At 45.9% G+C, this 25,585-nt stretch overlaps 2 protein-coding genes across 10 annotated transcripts in view; one reads left to right on the plus strand and one right to left on the minus strand.

Moving 5' to 3' along the window:
• Nucleotides 1–81: 81 nt before the first annotated feature.
• RPL35 (ribosomal protein L35) lies at nt 82–2,066 on the minus strand. The gene is made up of 4 exons (XM_087753393.1): nt 1,934–2,066; nt 1,532–1,668; nt 1,007–1,088; nt 82–302 (listed from the first exon to the last, which is right to left on the minus strand). The coding sequence occupies exons 1-4, from the start codon at nt 1,934–1,936 to the stop codon at nt 153–155; spliced, it is 372 nt and encodes a 123-aa protein (XP_087609519.1). The 5' UTR covers nt 1,937–2,066; the 3' UTR covers nt 82–152.
• A 55-nt stretch (nt 2,067–2,121) lies between these two features.
• The window catches only part of SCAI (suppressor of cancer cell invasion), a 46,008-nt gene continuing 22,544 nt past the window's right edge, over nt 2,122–25,585 (plus strand). For 4 of the 9 annotated variants that reach the window (XR_015703783.1, XM_087753366.1, XM_087753367.1 and 1 more), the window contains exons 1-5: nt 2,122–2,742; nt 2,958–3,002; nt 12,057–12,118; nt 16,454–16,555; nt 18,236–18,367. Coding sequence is in view for 8 of the 9 variants with exons in the window: in XM_087753366.1 (XP_087609492.1) it covers nt 2,740–2,742; nt 2,958–3,002; nt 12,057–12,118; nt 16,454–16,555; nt 18,236–18,367 (344 nt within the window). In the remaining variant the exon portion in view is untranslated. Of the gene's footprint in view, nt 2,793–2,957; nt 3,003–12,056; nt 12,119–15,761; nt 15,944–16,453; nt 16,556–18,235; nt 18,368–25,585 lie in introns of those variants that run through there. The other 5 variants (XM_087753369.1, XM_087753370.1, XM_087753371.1 and 2 more) reach the window with 5 other exon arrangements.

The following is a 25,585-nucleotide window of genomic DNA, read 5'->3' on the forward strand; positions in this document are numbered from 1 at the left end:
TTCTGTGAACCCTCCGATTTCTCTTCATAAAGCTGGTGACTTCTTTATCCCACCACTACTAAAAAAACCACCAGTGACAGCTTCCAAACAAAAATCTATTTAATGAGACATACTCAGCCAATGTAATTAAGAACTTTCGGCACACTGCAGGTTTATGCCTTGATGGCATATTTCCGGACAGGGTACAAACGTTCTTTTCGCTGCTGTTTTTTGGTCTTCAGATTTTCTTCATGTTTATTTAACCTGCGTCGCATGGCACGAGTCTTCTTTGGCCGCAGATCAAGAGGCTTATACTTTTTGCCCTGTTTGCAAAAATACACAAGTTGAGTTTGAGAGACGGCAAGGCAGACATCGGGTGCACGAGCCCAGAGCGAGCGGAGCTGTCTGTAAGAACAACAGCAGCAGCAGCGCTTTCAGCTCCTTTTTACTGCGACTATCAGCACAGTCTAGGAGCTTAAGAGAGCTTCTCTCCAGTGGGAAACCTGAGTTGATTCCAACTGCTGTACCAGTTGTACTAGCTGTGACTCAGGTTTAAGTAACGCTTAATCTTACAAGTCCCAGTTATCCAACACCTCTTGAAAAGTTCTTTTTTTCCTATTCTATATAATTCGAACCCCAAGAAGTAATATTGTAAAAATTATAGAAACTTATCGAGATAAAGAATTCCTTGGTCACCTGCAACATGATCAAAATTTAGGAGAGTATCTGCATTTCTGGAAACTGCATCTCCTAGAAAGTATACTACACCCCAGAGAAGGGAGGCTGCCCAGAGGACTCCCCTGGCAAAAGCAGATTCACACCGAGCTTACAGAATCCAGGGTAGCCTTGCAATAATATTTAAAAAGGACCCATGACTACAAAACTTTAAAACTGAATATAAATGAGTATTTTTTTCTCAAGCTTTAAGCTTCTAAGTAACAATTTACAAAATTAGTTTCTTCCTACACACTACATATTTGGAAATAGTAAAAGAAAAAAGAGCGCTATCTAAGATGTTTGGACTTACCTTATAAAACTTCCTCAAGTTCTCCTTCTGGGTCTGATTGATAACAGTCAGGACTCTGGCGATGGATTTGCGCACCACACGTCTGCACGTGGAGAAAAAAGTACGTGTCAGAGCATCCCGAAAGACAAGCACCGCAGGTTTAACAGCCAGCGTACAGAAAACGCGGACATCCTACAACCACGGAACTTGCGTTGTACCGCGTCGTGACAAAACGCTAACCCCTTCCGGCGTAGCTCAGCTTAACACCTCTGAGCACAGACACACAACCCGATATTCAAGCCTACAAATACTCGCTCCTCCTTCACAGCGGCTTTTCCTCTTGTTTTACAGTACAAGGCAACCACACACACCGCCAAAGCACCTCTCAAGCACAGCGCGCCGTGGCCCACACGGGTACGGGGCTGAAGGCCGCCGCTCCCAGCCCCCTGCTCAGGCCGGGCAAGCTCCTCCGCGGCCCCCCGCAGCCCCCGCCCGGGCGGGCTCCCCCGAGCCGGCGCTGGCCGGGCCGGGCCGGGCCGCACTTACATCTTGGAGAGCTTGGAGGCGGCCCCGCCAGTCACCTTGGCCACGCGGAGCTGCGACAGCTCCACCTTCAGGTCGTCCAGCTGCTTCAGCAGCTCCTCCTTCTTCTTCCCCCGCAGGTCTCGGGCCTTGATCTTGGCCTGCGGGCGGCGGAGAGACCGTCAGCCCCGCTCCCGGGACCCCGCCGCGCCCCGCGCCCGGGAGCGGCCTTCCCCAGGCCGCCGCCGCCGCCCCGCGGCCTCCCGCCGCCCCCCAGGCCCCGCATCGCCGCCCGCCTCATCCCTCCCCCCCTCCCCATCACGGCCACGGCGGGGCCAGGCCGGCAGCCCGTGAGAGCGGCGCGGCGGGCCCGGTACCCGCGCGGATGCCGCCGGATTGCGGCGGGAGAGGCCGGCAGCCGCTCACCATGATGGCGGCGCCGGCGCGGCTCGGGGCGGAAGGGACGGAAGCCGCGCGGGGCCGGGAGGCGGAGGGCGCTGCCGGCCGGGGCCTACCAATCCGCGGCCGGGCGGGGGGAGGAGCCTGTGCGCTGCGCGCCCCCCGCGGGCAGCGCGGTGGTACCGGCCGCGGGCGCTGGCGGGGTCGGCCCCGGGCACGGGGGCTCCGGCCCCTCGGGGGGGGCCGCTGCGCGCCGCTCTGCCGCGGCGGCTCGGGGCTGCCGCCGCCCCCCGCTCTCTTCCAGCCGCTGGAGCCCTGTCAGAGCGGAGCCGGCGTTCTCGCGCTGGCCGAGGTGCGGCACTCCCGGCCCGGCAGCGGTGGGGACGTGACGGCGGGCGGGGCGGGAGCGGCCACCGCGGCGGAGCGGGGCTGAGGCAGGGGCATGGCCGTGCGCGCAGGTGGCTGGGCCGAGGGAGGGGGCCGGGCGGGACGGGACGGGACGGGACGGGACGGGACGGGACGGGACGGGACGGGAGCGGCCGGGCCTCCCCGCAGGGTGGCGCCGCCGCACGCCGCCTCCCGCCGTATCCAGGCAGCCGCGCCGTGCCTCACCGGCCCCGCGCGGGAGGGCGGGGGGCTCCCGATTGACGGCCCACGCCGCCAATGAGAAGGCCGCCTGGCCGTCAGCCCGGGCGCTCCCCCAATAGGCGCGGGCGGGGGCGGGGCGAGGCCGGCCCAGACTAGCGTGAGGCGGCAGCCGCGCTCCGCGCAGCCGGAGCCTTGGCCGCGGCGGCGCTGGCGGCTTCGCCCGGGAGCTGGCGGAGGCGGCGCGGATGGTGAGAGGAGCCGCCCGGCAGCGCCTGCCCCGCACCGGCCCGGCCTCCAGGTGCGGGGGGCGGAGCGGCGGCGCGGGCGGGCGCGGGGCGCGGGCGGGGCGGCGGCGGCGGCGCGGGCGGGAGCGGCGGCGGCGGCTGCGGGCGCCTCGGGGAGGCCCGGCGGCGGCGCGCCCCTCGCCGCTGTCGCGCCCCTCACCGCTGTCTCGCCCCCGCAGAGCTCCAGGCCCGGCGGAGAAGCCCTGCCGCAAGCGGAAGCCCAGGTAAGGCGGGAGCGGGCGGCGCGGCAGGTGCGGGCGGGGGCGGCCGGGGCCGCACCGAGCATCCCCTCCCGGCGGGCGGCTCCCGGCGGCGGGGCGGGCTGCGCCGCGGCGTTCGGCGCCCTCCGGAACGAGCGGCGGCTCCGCCGGGGGTCTGCGCCCCGCGCCGGGCCGAGGGGCAGCGACGGCGGTGGAGGCTGCCGAGGCCCTGTGCCTGGCGGCACGGAGCCCTGCTCGCCGCTGTCCCTGCCGTTAACGGAGAAGAGAATCGCGATGTGACGCGTCTTCTGCTTAGGCCTCGATTCGCGGCGTAACTGCAACAATTAGGAAAAGGGTCCCCTCTGTATTAACTTCTCCGTTCTCCGTTGCCTTCCTCCCGCCGCCCGCCTCTCCCAGCGGGGAGGCGGTGGGTGTCTGGCGTGCCTCCGACAGGTACCTGCGTTTCTGCATCAGCACAGGGATCCTCGCGGGTGGGACGCTGCTGGATTTCACAAGAGCTGCCTGTGCAGTGCTGGATATCCAAATTGCAAGTTAGATGGCATCGTCATAGATTTGTTCTGATTTTAAACTTTTACCTCGGCAACTCCCTCTTCACCAAATTCTTGTTTTGCACTGAGAAATGCTTTGGGCAATAGGTGATGTGAAATGCCCTTGGGGATAGAAGCTGGATGGCTGTTATGTTGTGTCATCCCCCCAGATTTCTTGCCCGTTACTGGCTATAATAATGTCAACAACCAAGGGCTGCCCCAGATAAAACATTCAGGATCGAGACTGCAGGTTTTCAGAGTCTGGGTCTCATCTCCCACCACAGAATAGGACCTGTTTTCGTCAAAGTCTGAGTTGCACTTCTGTAATTTAATAAGCAGGCTCCAAGCTTGCTTGCTTAAGCTGTGTCTCGGCTAAGCAATTCTAGTCCTCCAACCTGCAAAATGGATCCCTTAATATAAAAAATAGCTAGTTTTTGTAAGAGCTGTCCAAATGCAATCCATAATTCTCAGCATCTTGTCTAAGCTAATGCAAAGCAGCACTGTTGGACCATATGATGACTAAAATGCTAGCGTGAGTCTCTCAGCATGCGTATGCTCTCCCGCCATTCCTGCGAGAAACAGAACCTCGGTGTTGGTAGCAGCCTTCGGAAATCATAGAAGATCATCCTGGTACGGATCTTGCTGTGGAAGTTTGGGGATGCGGGTACTGCCCGGTGCATCTTCTCGCCTCGTGTGAACCTTCTTGTGTAACAGTTGTAACTTCCCTTGCTCAGACTGTCGAGGGAGCCATTAAAAAGGATGACACCTGACTGTAAGTCATGCTCTTAGAGAAGAAGGTGCTTTGTTTTCAAATCAGAAAAGTCAGTCTCTTAAAAGATGTTTTGATAAACTGGATCGCAATTTATGTTAAATGAAAGACACAACGAGTCACTTAACGAGGAGCAAAGAGCGTAATTTCTCCAGTCATTTTGGGCTGCCAAAATAGTACAGATAGCATACCCAAATGTGATAGCCAGGTTCTTTGCTGCAGAAAATATAAAAACCATTCATAGAAGCTATATGGAGAGAAGAAATATTTTGCTGTACTACAATGGAGATTATGATCATTGTTTTATCTTGAAATATAGGTACAATACAGCATCAAGATTCCATTGGCAATCCATGTCCCTTACAAACGTTGGAAGATTTTATCACAAAGATGACTAGTTGGGCTAAGCTCTACGTGCAAGAATGATACAGACAACAGCACCGTGTTCTGTGTTCACCATGCTCGGTTGAGAAACTAGATCTACAAGTGATAAAATGCCGAAAGTGCTTAGCAGTGGGAGGAATACATAGCTTGCCTGTATTGTTATTCATTTCTGTGTTACGGTTTTATTTGGTGGAGGGAGGTAATAAAACCAGTGAATAACAATTCAAAACGTTGAGGAGCTTATAACCTGAGTCGGTTCTGCATGGAAATTAAATTGCGTTGTCCGTAACGTTGCAGGAAGGCACGACTTGCCGAAGGTGGGAGGCCGGGGGCTGCAGCTCTCCCTCCTCTGCTGCCAGCGCCGTTCTGTCACATGATGCGACGGCACAGTCCCCGCTCGCACTGCAGCTGCGCTCGCCCGGGCGCCTGCCAGCCAGATCTCGCCTCTTTTTGCATCGCTTTTATTCTGGTTGGCTTTAAATGGAGTTGTTGATAAACTGCTGTGGTGTAAATGGATAACGGGAATTCATTTGATCATCTGGATGCGTTACTTTGTTGGCTTATCTTGTATTCTGCGTGGTGTGCTTTGGGCAAGGAAGGAAGACTTCTGGTGTGAAAGTATTCTGAGGTGATGTTACTGCCTAAATAGCTAACATTTAACTGTATTTTAAACAAAAAAATCATGATCCAGCTATCGGTGTCTTACCACAGAAATCTGTGTGTTGATGTCTTTTTTTTGTTTTTTCACAGAACTTTTCATAGTTTTTTTCATAGAAATGTTCAGTTGGAGCAATCTTTGTAGAAGGAAAACCAGGACCTGTATATGCAAGTTTTATATTAATTTTCTTTGATATTCTTGTGTAAGGACATTCTGCAGGCTTGGCTTTTGTAGCCAAGTTGCTCTCTTTAAGCACATAATCTCTTTTTTGGAGCTATACCTTTTAAACAGGCTAGAAACAGAGCTATGGAACGGGGTATGTCTTGCAGCAGAAGGAAGCAGTTTAAAGGAGTGGACCAAATTGTGTGTGGGAGCTGCATGGAGGGTCAAATAGAGGTCTGTTTCTATAAAGTATGTAGGTTAGTTGCCAACACAAATATTACCTAGCAGTTTACATGTGCTGAGAGAGTGCAGTACAGCCCTGCAACAGGAATAGAATAGAATAACCATCAATCTGGTTCCCTGAGGATGTCAGTCAAGAAAGGAAGTGTGTGATGCCAAAAAGCCTGGATGGAACAGCAGGTTTAGAGGACTCGTCGTTTGAAGTATTTTTAATTATTGCTATTACTATAATGGAACACAGACTAGAAGCTGAATTTTTTAAAATATAATTAAAGCAGAAGTCAGCAGAGGGATTTCTCTGCTGTGTGGCAGAGGAACGGTCCAGGAGCAGCTCCTGCTCGGGAGGGTGAATTCCCGGAGTGATAACGCTCTCCGTGCAGTTCCCGAGCTTGCTGGCAGCTTACTGCCAAGCACTGGTTCGGAGGGAAGAAGTGAACTGGGCTGATCAAAAAGCTTTCCCTAGCTTGTACTGCATTCTCTTTTGTCAGAGTAAGGTTCCAGTTGGAAAGCAGCCATTGACACCTTGGCTGAGAATGCTAACAAGATGCAGAGTGTGATGATAGCTGCCCTCCAGATCGGATGCTGGCCTGACTGCCGTGTAGGCCATCTAGTAAATAATTTGACTTGCTAGAAAGAAGTCGCCTAATTCTCCGTATCTCATTAACATCAAGCTACATTGCATAGCAACCGTTCAGTTTTGAATTAATGAGTGTACATCAAAGAGTTAAAACATCAGCCGTCTTCTCAGTAAAGAAAGAAGAAAAAAAAATCTGTCTTGTAACTCGGATGCTTTTCAGGAACTTGGCCGCTCTAGATGCGAGAGGCATGTGGTTTTCCGCCAGGCTTTAGGTGATGGTTTAGTTCAAGGGGGCCCAGATTTGGCTCAGTCAACAGTTGTGTTGGCGTCTTGCCATCGAATGTGCATAAAATGGAGCTGACTGCAATTCCCTCCTCGCTCTAACATGGAGGGGCAGCCCAGAGAGACCTGAGGCCCCGGTATGCCTTGCTGTAGGTTGACTTGGCTATGAGAGCTACGCTGGGATGTGCGATCCCTGCAGCATAAACTGTTGTATCGTGACTTGATTGTTGCTTTTGAGTCCCTGGGTTGTATTTTGGTGTCTCGTCAGAACGAATGCATTTCAACCCTTGTTGTGCCTGTGCTTCCAAAATCTTTCTCCCTTCTCACAGTGGCTTACGTGCTTTTCTAGATGATGAGGCTCATATCTCATTTGCAGGCTCTTCCTATGATTTTGTGGCTTATGTGCATTGCCACAAAACCAAGATAAAACACAACTGGCATTTTAGCTGCTCCAAGAACACTGTGTGTAAATAAACCACTAAATAGTTTAGCTTGTGAAACGTAAATACACACAGCTCAGCCAGCCGCAGCTGATGGTGTTTTTCTGTCTCCCTCCTTCCCCTCCCACCCCTGCCAAGAGTAGGCTAGCCTGATGTTCTTTTTTCTATTGCTCTTTCATACAATGCAAATGACTACTAAGTACCATGTAGGTGGTACGCAGGCACCACTACAGATTCATGATTTGAATTTGGATGAAAGGGAGCACTTGCATCCTCTTCCACGTTGCTTCTGAACCATCTTCTGGGGATTCCTGGACTCCAGTGACCCAGAAACTCTGTCTCGGTCTGACTTTGAGCTTGAGCTTGTTTTTAGTAGCAAACTCGTTAAGTCGGTAGAACAGCGGAGGCCCAACTGTGATGACATTTTTAGCCTTTGCCCTTTGTTCATCCTATACACAAAAGGTCATGAACTGCGGTGAAAGAGGGATCACAGAGGGCGCAGAATGGACAAAGGTGGAACAAATTGCCAGTGGCACAGACATAAAGAAGAGAAGCAAAAGTTTTGTGTTATGAAGGTAATTGAAGAAGGCCACGTGCATGCCATGGTGATATCATGTCTCTTGTATTTAAAGCGAGTCCGCCCATAGTGAATTTAGAAGAGTCTGCTGGTAAGGTGTGGCGCAGATGATCTCAATGCAGGAGGGACGAGGCTCTGTTTCCATGGTATGATGTTAATGAGCTGCTCCGGGAGAAAAGATGCCAAAGCTGCGGTTCTGGGTACAGACAGGTGTGCTTTAAGCAATAAAAGGATTTTTAAAGATTTGTAAACCAGATGAAAAGTCTGATTCTACGGAGTAAGCACTTATTTGAAGCTAAAATAATAGGACTGACGCTACATGCTGGATATTCAAACTCATTTGACTCAGAATGGAGTCGAATTTGTGGTGTTGGCTGTTCCCTGTAGGAAGTCTTGAGGCTGTTCCTCCTGAGATGCCAAACGTAATGCAGAGGTTGCAGCTCACGTTAACTCTGGGGTCTTAATATGAGACAATGTTTGCAAATCTTCTGTTTTTCTGATATGCTGAGGAATGAATTACGCATTCATGTAAAAGTATTAAACTTTCAGTTTGCAGTAATAAAATAAAATTCTGGTATAACTCTGTGTGCCTGCTGTCTGTCACTTCCACTTGCTATGGCAGTGAGCATCTGGAGAATTGTGCCTGCGTGTTTTTGTCTTATTTTCTTATATATCCCTTTCCGTCTCCTTTCCCCTTTTCAGGAAACAAAGTTTATGCCGATGCACGGTCAGGCTTCTTCTTTTCTTCTTCTCCAAGCAGCTTTTAAATCACTTGTCTGATGTAACCAGTGTTGCTGTAGGGAGAAAGGTCCTGAACATTATCTAGCCGGTAATGTTCCCCAAACTCAAAGGAAGTTGAAGGAGAGGGACGTGTTTAGTGCATCTATTAAAGGGAAGAACAGGCAGGACAGATTTCTTACATTGTGTAGGAGGCATCTGGCCAGCCAGCATGCGCGGAGCTCCGGGAGAGCTGGAGCGGTTCCCTTTGCTGGGTGGGAGAGCTGGGGTTATTGTGGTGGGTCGGGGAGGATCAGCAGGGCCACGTACAGGTCCACGTGGGACCAGGCTTCCTCCCTCTGTAAAAGCGAGGATGACTGTGCGTGCACAAACGTGTGGGCTAGTGTCACAGGCCCAGCTGGGTTTGTATCTTTTTTTTTTTTTTTTTAAATGTCTTCCCTCTTGCTTAATCTTTAGAGACAGTACTACTTCTGCAAGGTAGCTGTAAAATTGGTGTATTTTAGTAGGAAAAATACTTTCTTGGCGAATTCCCAGTTGGAGTAGAACTAGTTGCATTTGCAGATGATTTTCAGTCAGCCACACCGTGATTTGTTTACAAAATAGAAGTTTTTCACCCTCCTAGTTCATGCTGCATTTTTCCTTAGTGCTCTTTTGAAATAAGCAAGCATCCAGGCAGAGAGAACATTTGACCAGCATTATCAGCTAAATAAAATAGCACTGTGTTTCTCTTTCTTAAGTTATATTGTAAGTTGCTTTTTATCGTGGTGGTCAAAAAAACATGACTCCAAAGCCTGGGCTCTGCCCAAGTCCTTTTCATTGTGTATTCTGTGTGCATGTTTATACAGCAGTGAGCACAGCTGGTACAGGAACAATCTGGTGGTTCTTTGAGCCGGACCTGGGTATTGCTCTGCTCCTGGACTGCCAACCCTGCCGGGAGTGCAGGAGTGGTCTCAGCCTGCTCGCAGATGCCTCGGCGGTGTCCAAGCGAGCGACTGTCAAACGAGCTTGGAACATGTGGAAGAGCTGCAGCCACTGCAGTGCAGATGTGCCCTGAGGTGAACAGTGGTTGGGGATGAGAAACGTCTGTGTTTGGTTCCAACTTTTACTTGGAATAATAAAGAAATCCTTCCCTCCTCCCAGCATTTTATAAATAAATGGTCTGTTATAACTGCTCCTTGCTGTTCCCTCCGAAGTACTGACTCCAGCAGTCTGTGAAACTTGCGGTGTGTGCATGCCTGTTTCTATGGGGTATGTGTTATTTATTTATTAAAGTGTTTCTTGAATAGAACTGAGTGGTATCTCAGGAACTTTGGGACAGTGGCTCTCAATGGAGAACTAGGTATTCTGGTGAGAGGAATGAATTTGGGTTCTAATTATTGTTGTGTTGTCTGAGGCTCTGTCAGGACTAGCACTCTGAGCAGATTACATGGAAACGCACAGATGGTTTTCCCAAAACGTGCAGTATAGCTTTGACAGAAAGCATGAGAGGCGAGTATGCCAGTCTGTAGAAGAAAAGGAGAGGCAAATAGAGAGGAAAGGTAGACATCTTGCTTGACGAAGGCAGGATCAGACATTTCTTCTTAGAGATTTGAGACGTGATGGTACCAGGCTTCGAGTATGAATGATCAAGAGCTTAGTTTTGTCTGTGCTACTGATTTGTGGATAAGAAACAGATACCAACTGGGCATCTGGCTTTATATCACATCCCCTTTTGGCAATGATGCTGTGGGAGATGTGTCAGAATGGAAAGTGAAAAGAGAACTGGTCTCTTTGACCAGTTAAAGGTTTGAGACCTTTAAAATCCTGGCAGGTTGGAATGCGTTTCCCACCATTGGTTTCTGTGGAGAGCAGTTCTAATAACGTCTTAGTTTGGGGAAATTCCTGTATCAGCAAGCTAGATGTAGAAAGTGTGTTTGCTTTTGCTTTTTGGTAAGGAGTGGGAAGCATTTGAAAAGCAGAGTCTATATTTCTGTGCTGTGATTTCCTGATTAAAATGGTAAGACTATCCATGAAGCTGTGAATCAGGACGCAGCCATCGCTTTCCCCTACCATGAGTTCATTTGTTTAAGCACATAATTGCTGCTCAACTCCAGAATTTTAATGTTAATCGGAGCCTCAACTGTAAAGCCCAAGCCAGTTGTATTTGATGCAAGCAATGAAAGTGCAGATCAGCAAGAGTTTAGGACTTGGAGTTGATACGGCAGCTTACTGTTCTGTGTTACATCTGTCAGAGAAAGTTCTGATTCTCAGGCTAACAGTTAATCAGTACAGCCACCCCACCCTAGCTCACTGCTTGCTTTGCAGTTCGCTGTCTTCAGGTGGGTGGGTGAAAAAAACCAAGAGCATTTCTTCCAAAAAAAGGGAATGCTCTTCCTTTCCCTCCCATCCCCATCCCCAGCATTAACCATCCTGGATTGTCCTGTTTTGCATCCAGATTTGCATCTGCCATCGTGTTCAGAAGGTTGTGTATGGGTTATTTCAGGGACAGAGCTGAAGGCTCAGTAATCAAAATAGCTGGGGCCTGAAATAAAATACAGATTCTCGTTCTAATTTTAGCCAAGAAACTTCACTGGGTCACATTGATTGGTTCTCTGCATTGTAATAAACTTGTTCTTGTGCATAGTGTGAATGTTTAACATCCAAACTTTGTCTTTGGAAGGCTGTAACGCCATGGAGATCAGTATTTGTAAGGTGCGTGAACTCGCCTGTTAAATGACACAACGAGTGGTGTGTTCTGATTTTTGGAAGAGTTGCTTCTGAAGGATGTGCTCCTGCTTATGCTTAGAAGATCATAATGATTTTTTCTGAGAGTGACAGTTTAAAGTATAAATGTCTAAAAACTTAAGACTAAATTCTTCTGGTTTTGAAGTAAGAAAGATGGGTTGTATATCATGTATGTGAAGTGTCTGTACTCTGTACTGCTTGTGTTCAGTACTACGGACTCTGATTTCCGTGGTAAAATACCAGACAGAACAAATGTGCCGCTAAAGTCTTTGTAATGAGACAGTTTGCCTCTAGTCGTACAAGATGAGAGTTTTAAGTCTAATGCTGATGCTCTGGTGAGAGGAGAGTTGTTCTTTCCGTTGACCATTTAGGTGAAGTAGATAAAGCACTGCTAATAGCTACTCACGGCTTTTATCCTCTAAATACTCCTGTGCTGAGGCTGACTGGAAGGCAGGAGACACAATTCCATAACTGAGCAGAAGAGGTGGCTTAAAAAAAAGACAGAAGGGTGGTACAAATGCTCTGTCAAGAGGTCAAGGCGCCGCCTCCAGCCAGCTCTGCTAGGCAGCTCTGGGAGACTGCCCCGATTCTACCTGTCCTTACTCAAAAGAGTTTCTATGCTCCGAACTTCTGTCTGTACAGTATGCCATACAGTTACTGTATCACTAAATTTTCTGTGGAGTGAGGTTTTATTTGCTTGTGAGTGTCAGATGTGGAGTTATGACCACCCTCTCCTACCAGGCAGCCGAATGGCAGGTCACCATGATCCTGGCTAAGTAATAAATCTGGCTAAGGAGATGTGCATGTAATACAGTTATTTAACATATCTGTGCTTCACTTTCATTGTCAACTTGATTTCCTTGAACCAGAGTATTCTTTCACTGTTCACAAAGCGTGCCTTGCTTTACAGGCCCGAGTCCCAGCGTAGGGCCAGTGGGGAGTGCATACTGTTGACTTCAGCACTCTTTTTCCCTTCCAGCTGAGCCTGGAAAACCGTAGCCAAAAGACGGCAAACCACAGGGAAGTGGAAACGTGTGTGATGTAAGTGACACATAACTTTAAAAATACTGGCTAGCATCATGAAACTTTCATCCGTTTCCCATACCCCTTCTCCTGCTGCCTTTCGGCTCCAACTGCTTTGCATAGTCTTGCCATCTTCTGGGATGCCTGTAAGCTCTTCTACCCTGGGTGCTGCAATGGGATGAATTTCTAAAATCTATTAATGTATTGTACCAAGCAAACCTGGAATTGTGCGTTCTGAGAGTATGTTGGAAAGAACCTGGCACGCAAAGTGCAGTGCTTGGCTAGCACAATTTTTCTGCCTTGTGTGGCTTGAGGAGTTGGCAAAATCTTTGAGAGAATAATAAGTTCTGCTGGAAGTCACCATTTTCTGACTTCTTTTAACAGTCTTTTAAACCAGTGTTTCAGTGTCTCCTTTTGCAGACTCTGGAGATCGTTTTTTTAACATGTGCTACTTGAAAAAAAAAAAGAAAGAAAAAGGTCACGCAAAACAGCCCAACAGTTTCTTTTGCATGAAAGAAAGCAGAAAGCATCAAATACAAAAACAAAAAATTAAGTAGGTGATATTTCTGCTATAGCTGAGCTGTCAAAACTCAGAGAACTGTCTGTTTGCAGAGGAGGAGTAGAGATCTGTGGGGTTACATCTAGTACCAAAGAGAAGGAGAGGTCCACGTTGTGGATGTACCACTGGTTGCATTTTATTTATATTTTTCATTTGGAGCTCAGCAGTCCCTGAGGAAAGGGCGATGTCAGTAGCTATATTCTTCCCTTTGCTGTGCCCACTTGCTGTTTCTAATAATAATTCTTTCTCCTGTCTGTAACGCTGCTGCATTACAGCACAGCCTTTAGTGCAGGGAAGACCTCCTCCTTTCCTGAGCTGCTCGTGATAGTAGTTCTTTCTTTGTACAGCACCAAATACCACCCCCTCCGGAGCATGATAAGCCAAAACCAGTGCATGAGATAACTAATTTTATTTTCCTTCTCTGTCAGCTGGAAAAGCTAGCTTCATCTATCATTTAATGGCTCCTGTTGTCCTTTTTCTTTCCATCTTCCCTTCCCATCGTTCCTTCATATTCAGGCATGTGCCGTGGCTGAGTGAAACCAGGGTTTAAATTGCAGCAGCGCCTGTCTCATGTCTGCAACCAAAATGCTTCTTTGAATTCGAGATCTGTAGAAGAATTACCTTCTGGCAGCTTTTCTAAAGATATCTCACAGGGAAATTGCCGTGCTTATTACTACTGTGTTTAATTCTTCACTGCTTTTCTCTCTTTCTTGGTTGAAGCCCTTAATTTTTTTTCCGATTATTTTTTCCTAGAAGGAAGACTGCCCATGATGTGATTCAGTCTGAATATTTTTATAATGTGTTTTCTGTGTGGTATTTTATAATCATCATGAAGATAATTTTGACATGTAGTGAGTAAGAAGACAGTCCATTCTGAGCAGGACTCCTGCTTTTAAAGTGTAACCTTTAAGGATTTTCAACAGGACTTTCCCCTATACTGTGTACACGTGTGAATACACTGGAGAGTTGAGAAGTACTCCTGTTTTCTGAGTGCAGTCTGTGGCAGAGCCAGAACGTGCCTTTAATTATCCTGCCAAAGAGTGAAACTTGATCTCATCCATGAAGTTGATTATTTTGAGCGTACTCCTTCTGTCATCCCAGAGGTGGTGTGTCTGTTGTGTCCGTTCTGTCCACAGGCAGCTGTGCTTGCACCTTCAGGTCGTTAAGAACAGAGGGAGTTTCATAACTGTGTGGGTAACTAAGGTTTCATTTCATTCTACTTTTAACTGTGATTTAGCTGTTTTATTATAAAATAACCCAGAAACAAAGAGGGCACGCTGAGGCTTGTGCGTGGAATTTATCATGTACTAATGAAATAGCTTTTCATAAGCACCCAGAGTCTTCTCCGTTCATTCTGATATCTTCGATCAAGTGTCTTCTGATCACCTCCCTCCCTCTAAAAGCGTCGGTAGAAACTGCCATTAATTTTTGCATCTGTCTTACTGTTTAGGTGCTTAAGGTTGAGTGAGAGGAATACCATCAAAATGTTTGACAAACAATGAAGGCATGTTGGAAAAGCTGGCTGATACAATTTTTACAGACCGTGATACAGGGCAGAGTTTTTCCAGTTTCTTGTCGAGTTCTGTTCAAAGCCCTTTTTAGAATAAGCATTGAATGGGTAATTCAAAGCATGTTGATGAAAGTATGCATTGAGTGTTTTATTCCGAGCCTAACATGCAAGTCTTTCTTTGCTGTCATATGAAATACATATGGCAATCCAGATTAGAACCAGGTAGAAGGCATATTTGGAATGCTGAGTGGTAGGGAAGTTTTCACAGCAGCAGCTATCATAGTGAGTTTTTTTAATTTACTATTATTAGCTGTATTTCAGTCTTTTTGTATCAATAACCTACTGCTGAGTATTGGTTTAAATGGAAATTAAAATAATGAACAGACTTAGACGCTTTAGCAGAAGGTCTGTAAAAATTTTGCCATTTGCAACAGAAAGGTTTCCCCTCTTCTTCCAGCCGGCCCCCTTGGCCGCCCCGTCCCAGCCCGCCCCACGCGCACCTTAAGGACAGAAGTACATCTCTGTTCTAAGCCACTGTTCTGGTCATGTTCGCTAATTGTGCTTTACAACGTCAAATACTGGTACTAGCTGGTGTTTTGGCCTGTCCTGTTTCTCACCGTCTTCACGCTGCCAGTGGTGCCAGGATGATAACCTTCCCTGGAACACTGAGAGCATCCCACGTCTGTGACGGTCAATATCGGCTTAAATAACATAAAATGTAGGGGTAGTCATATGCAGTGGAACTGTTACATTTTTCAACACAATCTACTTTTTATTGTCTTTGCTAGGTTCATGTGACAGACAGTTGTATTGGAAGTCTTTTATTGTTGTAGTACATAAAAAACAGTTGCTTCTTGCAAATAAACGTGAACTTTTGGTAAGATTTTAGAGGACACAGGGTTTGTTGTCTTCTCCCTGAACTAATCATCTATCTCTGTATTCTAATGATTTTTTTTTTTGTTCTCCTATTCCTTCCTTTCATACTTGTGTTTCTGGTGCTTCATGGTTTTTTATTTTACTTTCTTTTTTTAGGTATCTGCTTTTTGTGCTTTTGGCAGCTTTGCTTTAAAGTGGACCTTGATCAGGCGTTTATTGATATTTTGATCTCTAAAGCAATACAAGCTAAAGTCTCGATGTATGTATACACATGTTGGCATATGTGGTTTTTAAGATTTCAGAGTGAAGATGCAATTTTGCAGGTACTGTAGTTTCACATCTTCTGTGTGGAACAGTCTCTTTTACCAGTAGGGATTCTTTTCTGGAGATACCTTTGAGTGACTGAGGCGTAACTTCATTGCCTCCCTTTCAAAAAGAAAACCCCTGACTATTGTAGTAAGCGTGCTCCTTCTGCATGTAAGTCTCTGCCTTTTATTCCTCACCCTGGCTACATAATACCACATTTTAGCCTAAACTAAGGCTACTGGTTGCCTTAATGCCATCTGTGTGGCTTGACTGCAACATACATTTTTTCATTTCTGAACCTGTGAATAAAGGAAAAACCAAATGTCCTATGGAGTGTCTCCAGGGTATACTAACGTGTCAGGTCTCTGTGGAATGTCGGAATGTGCTGACATGTGGTTTGTTTCCTAGGTTCCTTCACCAGCAGTCTCTGATGAGAAGACAGGTTCTTCCCTCTGCTTTTGGCAGTTTCTTTCCATGAGCAGAAAAGGTGCTTTTGCCCTCTGCTTCAGTAATAGCTCCAAAGCCACGTGCCGATAGCCGTATCAGGAGCCTGACCGTACAGAATATTCTCCAGTGTTTTGTTTTCAGTTCGGTAATCTCTCTCCCCGCTTCCCCCCGCCCCTTCTTTTTCTCTCAGTTCTTCTAACTTTCCACAAACTAGTATTGTGCTAAATATTTAGGAACTGGCTGGGCTTGGAGTAGGCTTTCAAAATACACCTTAATTGTCTATACCCTGAAAGAGGTTTTTTTTTCTCCTGTCTCTGCAACAATTATTTTTCCTGCCTTCTTATACCTTTCAGACCAGCAGGCAGTGAATTTTCTAGCATGTCGTTTATGGGTGGCGTAAATGGCCCTCTTCGCTGTGGGTCCAGCAGACTCCCGCAACGTGAGAACTGCAGTTGTTTTTTCTTGCCTGCAGCAGGGCTAACACAGATTCAGTGGGCCAACGTTAGCAGCAGTTGGGGTAGTTGGATAGTATAACTTCAGGGTAGCATAAAATAAAATCGACCTTACCGTTAAATTAAAGGAATGATACAGAGACTGTATGAAACGTATTTTGCAATTTAAGCAAGCTCCTCAATTTTTGAAAATGTATCTGAAGCTGCTCTAGAGTGCCTGGTCTACCAGAGTGGAGCGCTGCGGAGTCCAGGGGCCTCGCCGCAGGATTTAGGTCACCCTTGCTGCGGAGCACACAGGACCTGGGGTATTGTCCCTCTCCCTGAAATTCCCGAGTCACCTCCTGGCTGCTTCTGATGTCTGTTTCTTAGCTCTCGCTGTTCACTTCGATTTCATGTGTTGGTGCTTTAAGTACTCGGTGTTGTTTCTTTCATGCTGTGTGAATGTAAGCGTTGAGAGATTTCAAACACAGACCGGTGCTTCACAATACTCATGTCCTGCTTGCTAGGCTCATGCCAACAGCTTGTGACATCTGGTTGGTGTGTTTTGAACTCTCCTGCGCTGTCTGGCACCCATATTGCAGTTACCTGACGATAAGCAGATGCTTCCTACCTTTTTCTGGAGCTCTTCAACAAGCGGTTTGTGCAGTGCTCCCCATGCCCTTGCACTAGTGCTCTAGTGCACTGGCAGGTGGGCGTGTAAAAGACACGTGAACGTGTGCTGCATCTTGTCTGAACTGGGAGATCACGGAACTGCTGGGTTGGCAGGGTATGCTCACTAACTTATCCCCCACAGCTGCGGGGAGCTGCCGATTTCTTCTGCATTTGATAGGCACGTAATGTTTGCTCAGGGCGGTATTTCTAAAGTCTGTTTGGTTATTACGAAGGTTTTTCCTGACAATTGATCAAGGATCTGGCTACTTTCCAGTGACCGTAAGGAGTTAGCTTTGCCATTTCCTGGCTTGAATTGGGACTTGTAGGTAATGATTTGTGCACATAGCATCCAAACAGAGCTTCTGCACAAATGGAAACTTGTTGCTTACCAAAAGTGCTTACCAGAACCGGTAGAGAAGTTGCTGAAAGTAAAAGCTCTGCATTTGCCCAGTTACAGGTGTGTTTATCTTGCGCTAAAATTCTTAGAGAGCACAGAAGAGCCAAAGGCCTGGCAGCCATTTTCAGAGGAGCCTGTTTTGTTGCTGCTGCTGAGGAATCTGTAGCTCACCTTTGGATGATCCAAAGGATAATTTTATACCTATTTATGTTTCAAGTAAAATTTTAAAAGCCATTCTGCCTTTATAGGCTTTTGTATTCCCTTACTTACTGAATACTAGGATTATCAACATTATATCTTAGGTTTTTGTTCAGGTGATTACTGTACAATATGGCATTTTGCTCGTATGAACAGTAAAAATAGATCTGCAGGTATAATTGTGGGCAGTGCAAGCCATGGAATTAAACAGTCATGAGGGAGTAGAGAGGAAGCAGGATATTTTTTAGCATTCTGTCTAAAATTGCTATGTTTTAGCAATAGGAACTAGTGAGCTACAGTTTTCAGCAGTTGTAGAAGAAAATGAAATGTAAACAGAACTGAGGCTAGTCTCTCTAAATACGGCTGCAGGATAAACACCTCTGCAGAAAGGCAAATTTAGAGAGGATTTCTTTGTCCAAGTATGAAACCCAAGTACTGTTTGTGTTCCAGTCCTTTTGTTGGCAGTTTTGTGTTTGTGAATAGAGTCCTCAGAGGTTGTTTTTTTTTTTATGACTCTTGTACCACTTTAATTTTGCTCTGTTAACTAGTGCATTGTGCAATAATTAGTCCCATGCTTTGATTATCAGCTGTTATTTTTAATGAGTGTTGAGAAGAGTAACCTGTGGGAGAATTGCATGCTCTTTGTTACCATCCCCATGGAACTGTACATGCGTCTAATCTGGATGAGTTCATAGTAGCCCTCAATTTTTGAGTAATATGGCTATTTTCTTCTTCATAGGACTGAGTTTGCCCTAAAAGAAATCATGTCATCAGGAGGAGCTGAAGATGATATTCCTCAAGCAGAGAGGAAAACAGTGACAGACTTTTGCTACTTATTGGATAAATCTAAACAGCTATTCAATGGCCTAAGGTTAGTGCATATTTGACAGTATTCCTTCAGAGAAGTATTGGAACATACACTTTAGTACGTGAGTGATGCTGAAGTCAGTTGTACAAGAACGCTTCGAACTCAAACCCAGTAAGTTCATTTAGGAGAGCACGATGTGTACCTATGTATGGGTAGGTTTGGACCGCGTGTGTAAGAACGTCTGTAGGAGTAGAGGTTCACGCATTTCTTCTGAGACGGTAGGGAAGGAACTGTGAGAAAGGTGAGCTGAATGTCACAGTCATGTCAGTTAGCAGTAAGCTAGAAGTAGGAAATTCTGTGAAATTGATAGAATTCGTACTGAAATGCTGTGTATGAAGTACACAGTTAAGGACTAGGTGTGGCTGTGTGCATGCAAGTTCAAAACCCCACAGGCTCTGTACCAAAAAAAAGGGGATGAGAAGGATTGGCCTAGGTGGGAGGAAAGGCACGGAGGGAATATTTTTTTGGGAAGGAATTTAGGAAGTGATAAACGGAAACCTCCAAACCATAGCCTGTATGTGTCTGGTGAAACAAATGCTTAATCTGAACTGTGGAGAAAGGTAAAATCTGCACTTATCTACAAAACATCTGCAATAACACCTAGGAAGTCTAGCTGTTTTGTCAGCACCAGTAAGAAGGGGAATAAGAGTAAGGGGAGTTGAAGGAAAATAGTTCACGTTTGGACAGTGATATAGGCATCCTGTTTATGTCAGTATATGTGGAGTTAAAGATTTTGTATTCAAGAGCTGTTTTATTTCTAAGCTTTGCTGTAGAGTCTCTTAAGCAACATGATTTTTAGCTCATATCTTGTTGGCAGTTCAGCGTCTTACTGGTCTCTGAGTAATACTGTATGTTTGGGCCCATATAGCGTGCTGTTATTCAAACACAGATGGTTAGCAAAGATGTTTTTAATTCCTTCTTCCCCCTGCCCCCTGCTATTGATAATCATTTCGTGTGCTTTAGAAGTTGATTACCATATCCAAAACAAACAGTTTGTGCTCCAAAACCTGAACGGTAAATGGGCAGTAGGGACAAGGAGTTCTTGGTGCTGCCTTCAGCACCCTATGAAACAGGGTCAAAAGCAAAAGGACTGAGATCTTGAGGGCAGGATTTCCAGGGCCATATATGCCATTGCATTGGCTTTCTGATGTAGCTTGCTTGAAATTTTGTCCTGAGTCACTGAAGAGTACCAATTAATACAGTTCACGTCCAGATGCGCGATGCTTAAGTTCAAATCACAGAGATGGCAGAGCACCTACAGCCATTCTGTCTTTTCCTTTGGGCACGGAGGGAGTTAGTACTTGTGTCGGATTTCCAGATGAGAGATGTAGTTTCCATGTGTATCCATGGTACTTTGCTAAAAAGAAACCTTCTTATCCAGCTAGATGAAAAGAAGAGCGAAAATAACTTTGGATGAAATTTGGGCAATAAAAATAGAGAGATGGGCTTCAGCAGCTGGCTCTGCTGTGTGAAAACAAGAACATGCTGGAATGGGAGCCTGCCTCTGTCCTTACTGCAACTTGACACAATTAACGTAGTTGCTTCTTGCACTGAACTTGACCGCCATTTCACCTATAAGGCCTGTGATTCCAGTGGGCATAATGACTGGATAAAGCAGCATTATCATTTTCAGGTATTTCCTCTGTTAGTGCTTGTTCTCTTCTGGGTAGTTCACCTGGAAATGACTTGGCAAGTATCCTAATTCTTAGTCCAGTTGCTTGCTTTTCCCTCTAGCATAATAAATGCATTTGATGCATGCCTGCCTTCTTCTGTTCTGAAGATGATGATGGCCTTTGCTGCTGTGTTTTATGCCATTCTCTTGTCCCTGCCATGTTTCATGGAAAAGAAGTGATGGGGGAGGAGAGGAGAGGAATGATTTCCTTCCTGAAACCTCCTCTGGGCACTTCAGCTACAGGGAACTGAGCCTATAGCTGCGTTGGCAGCTGCTTAGCTGTTGCTGCTGCCAAAAATGCAAGGGCTCAGCCTGCCACGTCTTTGTTTCAGTAGCATTTCCTTCTTCTCTTCCCAATGCAGATGCCAAATACAGCATTTGAGGAAAACATATGATGATCTGCCAAGGTTGCTGCTCCAAAGCATACTTCATGCTCACGCTACCAGTGATACCATCCTTTTGTGGCCATGCCTGTGAGAGTAACTTAGAGGGGAGGTTGTCTTTCTAGTGGCCGTACTCCCTTTCTGAACACCCTGAGCTATAAGTTAGAAACAACTGTTAATGAAGTATGTTCCAATTGCTCTCTTCTCTCCTTTTCCCACTCCCACTTGCTTTTTTCTTGAATAAAGGCTGGAAAGAGGGAGCATGTTAGGAAGCAGTTTTTCATGGTGTACTGTCACCAGTTATTATTTTCTTTTTAATGTTAAAAAGTGCTTAAATGTGTTCAGTATCACACAGCAGCTGAAACTTTAAGAAATTAAAAGACTTTCCACATACATCATACTTTCCCGGATTATAAGGTCTTGTTGCTCATTGTGCAGGCTGCAAGAATCACGACTGCTGTCCTTTCGTGGAAAGAGGTGACAGTGTTTAACCATTTATTTTGTAGACTTCTAGTAAGATGCAAGTTGAACCTCTTAGTTTTGTTCCATGCTGCTGCTGCCGTGGAAACAACAGGACCCTGCTAGCTTCAGGTGATGCTGCAGGCCGTACGCTGTCTGGTACTGGGAAGGGACTGGCTTCTCACACCAATTGCATCAGTGAGGCAAGTTGCTGCGAGCGCTGCTGGTGTGCTTACTGTCTGTGGGTCGCGAGAGGCGATAGGGAAGCTATGCTGCAATGCCCGTATCCCACTGCTGCTTAGGTTCTGGGAATAGGAGCCTGTAATCACTACAACCCTATGAACGTAAAAGGAAATTGTCTTTTTTATCACCTGTCAAAACTGTGAATGTATTTAAAGCTTTGAATGTTAAACTTACCGTTATTATAACCTTCCCTTTTGAAGTGTACTGCTGAGTCTTTAGGACTTTCTCAACATCTCTATGTCTCTGGAAGTTGTCCCTGTGTGACAACTTCTATGCGGTGCTGGCCAAACCAACCTCAGCGCCTTTAATTGGTTTTCAGCCAGCATTGCCTGGCTTCTGCCAGCAGCATGGCTGAAATGAACTACTGACAGAAAATGAATTGTGAGCACGTAAGTAGTGCTGGTCTTTGCCGAGTCTGTGCAGCAAGAATTGGATAAAATTCTGGACTGTCTATGAAATTTATGCACCAGCCACTCTGGTGTGGCAAGGGAACCAGTCTTCTGTGCCCAGTGTGAGAAACCCATCCTTTTAGAACATCTGAGTTTGTGTCTTCATGTCCAGTTTGGAATGTTTTAAAAGCCAAGAAATTGTCTCCACTTGTTATTGGAGGCTGTTGTAATGAAGGGTGTAACTGTCTTCCTTGTCTGGATAGAGCTGTCCTAAATCAAACCATCTCCATTCCCTCCTCTGCATCTGGGTGGCTCCTTGCTGCCAGTTCCTCCCTCCTGCAGAGCCGATGGTGATCAGTAACAGCAGGAGCGCGTACCCCGCCGCTGCCTGTTCGGGACCCAGCATCCTCAGCCCAGAGGAAGATGCGGCTGTTGCCTTTTTCTCTCCATGTTGCTCTAGTATCCTTCTGTAGATCTGGAAGTAGCAAAATGTCTTGCTATCACGTAGGTCTTCTGCTCTCAAGTTGGGTGTGTAATTGCTTCTGGATCATATATTCTCTGTCTCCTTCAGTGGGAGGAGCTGTATTAATGATCTGCTCTGCAATCAACCGGGTCTTTAGTATTCTTTTGGGCTATTTCTCACCAAATAATGCAGATCCTCTGGTCTGATTTAAAAAAACCTGCACTAAATATCCTCTTTTGCTTATGCATCTGTTTTCTCACAGCAAAATTTCTTGATACACGGGAGCAACATGCATGATGTTCAGAACAGAAAACAGTAAACGGATAGCAGCAATGGCAGCTCTTGTCTGCAAAAATCTGTGGTAAAACCACGGTAATGTATTGTCATAAATGAAGTTTTATTACAGCCGTGTCAGAATACTATCAAAAGAACAAGTGCTACTGTCTGTTTCCATGGAGATCTTTCCTGTTCCCTGGGGAGCCGAGGAATCGCATGGTATTGTGCAGCTATGCCAGCTGCAATTAGGCAAGCACGCTGCTTGCGAGATATACGTGTGGACACCCAGCAGCGACTGTGGACAGCAACGGCCAAGCACGTGTCCACTGCGCTAACAGAGGCTTTGTAAAACGCCACTAATTTTCATATATATGCAAAACTAATGCAGCAGAGTGAGCTGAGGTAGGTTTTATAAGAATGCTTAGGCTCGTACAGAGTCGAGGGGGTGACAGAGGTGCGCAAGAGAAGATGACAGGGGAGGTATAAAGAGCGTGTTAGCTTCCTGATGAGGGATATATGCATAAGCATGATCAGCAAGTAGTTACCTGCTTATTTCTTAATTCGTGCACATACCTACTTCTCGGTGTTTGAGCGAAGAAGGGTATGTTTTCTTGTTTCCTTATGTTAGACCTTTGCTCAAATGTCCGAAGCAACTTGGCCTAGAAAGCCCAGTTTACTACTGGTTGAGTTCTCCGAGTCCACTTGCTAATTCAGTCATTCTTTAAGGTGGTGCTGGGGAACTTTGATTTTTTTATTTTTTTTTTTTAATGATCAATTTTAGTGTTGTTTTGTGTTTGTATTCACTATTTATTTTTTTTTTTAACGTTGAAACTTGTGATGTGCTAATTTAATTTAACACTACCTCTTGCTATAGCAAAGCTCCGATATATCTTAGGCATGTATTTGGACAGTTTCTTAACTTCTTTTGTTTAGCTAAAATGTTTACATCTATTACAACAATAGAAAGTGGTGAGTCATTCGTTGCAGTAAATGCTTCAAATTTGCGTGTGGTTGTATCAAGCTATATTTGGATTAAGATGTTGGTGCCCTGAAGCACATGTTTATACTCCTGTTTACTCCCCACTACACTAAAGTCTGTTCCAAGATGTTGAGCAGCCAATTGCAAGTTTGAGGGGTTTTTTTTTTTGTTGTTTGGTTTTTTTTGTTGTTGTTTGTTTGGCTGGTTGTTTTTTTTTGTAAAATCCTGCCCAGATTCCTTGGCATCTTCATAGAGTAGCAGCAGCAAGTACTGGAATCGTTTTCCAGGCTGGTAAGAGTCATAGCTGATAACGGATTCATTTTACATGTAGTAACTAAGCTAGGTCCCTTCAAGCTGCGTGGGAAGTACAGTTGGCTGATGAGAAAAGGAATATTAATTTCCTTTTCTACCTAGGGTGCTGTTAAAGCAATTACAGTTAGCAGAAACGTGCCAGTACGCTGCTCTGGAAATCGTGGTGTACTGCTTTGCTTGCCTTCCTCCTCCAGAGGACGTGGCATGGTTTCCAAAAGGTGGTGTTTCCCTTAGTCTCAACCTCCCAGGCTCGGAAGTGGAATATACTGCTTTTCTGTGCGCGCCTGCTGAAGACTGAGGTGTTGGATGGTACGCTAACCAGCTCTGTGATTTCAAAGAGCATTCCCTGAAGAAATCCTTCTTGAATCAAATGAAGGATTACGCCATCGTGAAAAAGCTGTGCCACTTCCACGTAGAGTTGTACACCTCCTTTGAATCAGCTGCAGTATAGATTTGTAGGCGACGTGCTCAGTGAGACTGAGGGTTTTCAGTCTTCTCTGTTGCATTTGTTCTGAGATTCAAGTAACTCCCAGGTGATGGCCTGCTGTTAGGATTGAGAGCACAACCTTTAAAGCCAAAACCCTTAGGACTACATCATAGTTGTGGGCTGGAGGGAAATATATCGCAGCATGGAAACTGAGTGGAGGTGCGAAAGCAGAACTGAACTGGACTGACTGACTCGCCTTACAGCGCTGGAGGCTGGTATGAAAAAACAGGTCGCCTCAGGTTCTGACATGCCACTAACTGTGAGGCAGAGGGTGACAAACGTTGGGGTGATGACGTAGCCTGACGCAGTGAGTGTCAGCTGTGAGCATCCGTATGCTGCCTGACCTGGTGACATTTGGACAGCTGATTTATATATGATGTTATAGGGTCTCTATCTGAAACGCACTGAACAGCCTCATCTGTTTAAAAAAGATTATTTCCTTAATGAGTAGCAAGAAATATTATCAGTCTAAATGAACTAATTTCCATTAGATTATTCTGCTTGCTCTTGGGTAGTTGTTTTTTTTTTGGTTTTTTTTTTTTTTACTATGTTATTTTAAGAGTCCAATTTAGCTTTCTGTGCATATAACTATAAATATACTTCTCTTTTAGCAAGACGTTAAGATGTTTTCAGTCACCTGTTGGAAAACGCATGTAAGAACATGGTCATTTCCTATTTGGAGTGATTATTTGTAGGCCTGTTCTGATGCTGCTGAGAACCTGATATATTGAGGAACCTTGATAAAGGCATGTTTACAGGGGTTAGAGAGCATGGATTCCTTTTCACCCTTTAGAGTGTATTTGTCCATAAATAGCAATGTCTTTGCACGTATCCAATCACTTGACTCATGTTAACTGGCTCATGGAGAGCACTGCTTCCATCTGCTGCTATTCCGCCTGTTGGAGTAGCCATTCCAGAATCCCGGGCACATCTGGAGAGAACAGGCTCGTGCACAGTGTGTCATATGTTCATAATAAATACCATACGAATACACTGTAAATATACCATGTGTTTCATAACTAACTTAAAAGTGAATGTCTACCTGTATAACTGGTGGAAGCTGTTGGACAGGACTCATCTTGTTGAATCTTTTGGGGAGGGAGAGTAAGCCTGTTGTAAGGGGTCTGCTGTGCCGGGGGACTGTTTCTCAGTCTTGACTTGTAGCGGGACAAGCACTCTCGGGTAGGATATTGAGGGCTGTGGATATTGACTGGCAATAGATGCTAGAATAAATGGAATAATTCTGCTGTTCTTTGAATAAGTGACTGAATTACAGTTCTTGCATTTGAAGGCTGAGTTGCTGTCTTAGTAGGAGAAATTTTACTTCAAAAACTCACAATTAAGCTGCATACCTTCAGTTTGATGTTATAGCGTCATCCTTTTTTGTATAGAACATGCAGAGCTCGGGCAGTTTGAGACGTTGGCTCTCTGTGTCCCCAAACAGTGATTAAATGTAGGCAATCACTCGGAATATTTGCAAAATGCGTGGGGCCTTTATTAGCACTGGTAACTTCAATCCCTTTGCATTTGAAAAGCGACTAGAGAATTCATCTGAAAG

The sequence above is a fragment of the Nipponia nippon genome, unplaced genomic scaffold (genome assembly GCF_047370975.1).
Source record: "Nipponia nippon isolate SJK-2023a ecotype South Korea unplaced genomic scaffold, ASM4737097v1 scaffold_16, whole genome shotgun sequence".
NCBI classification, from domain to species: Eukaryota; Metazoa; Chordata; class Aves; order Pelecaniformes; family Threskiornithidae; genus Nipponia; species Nipponia nippon.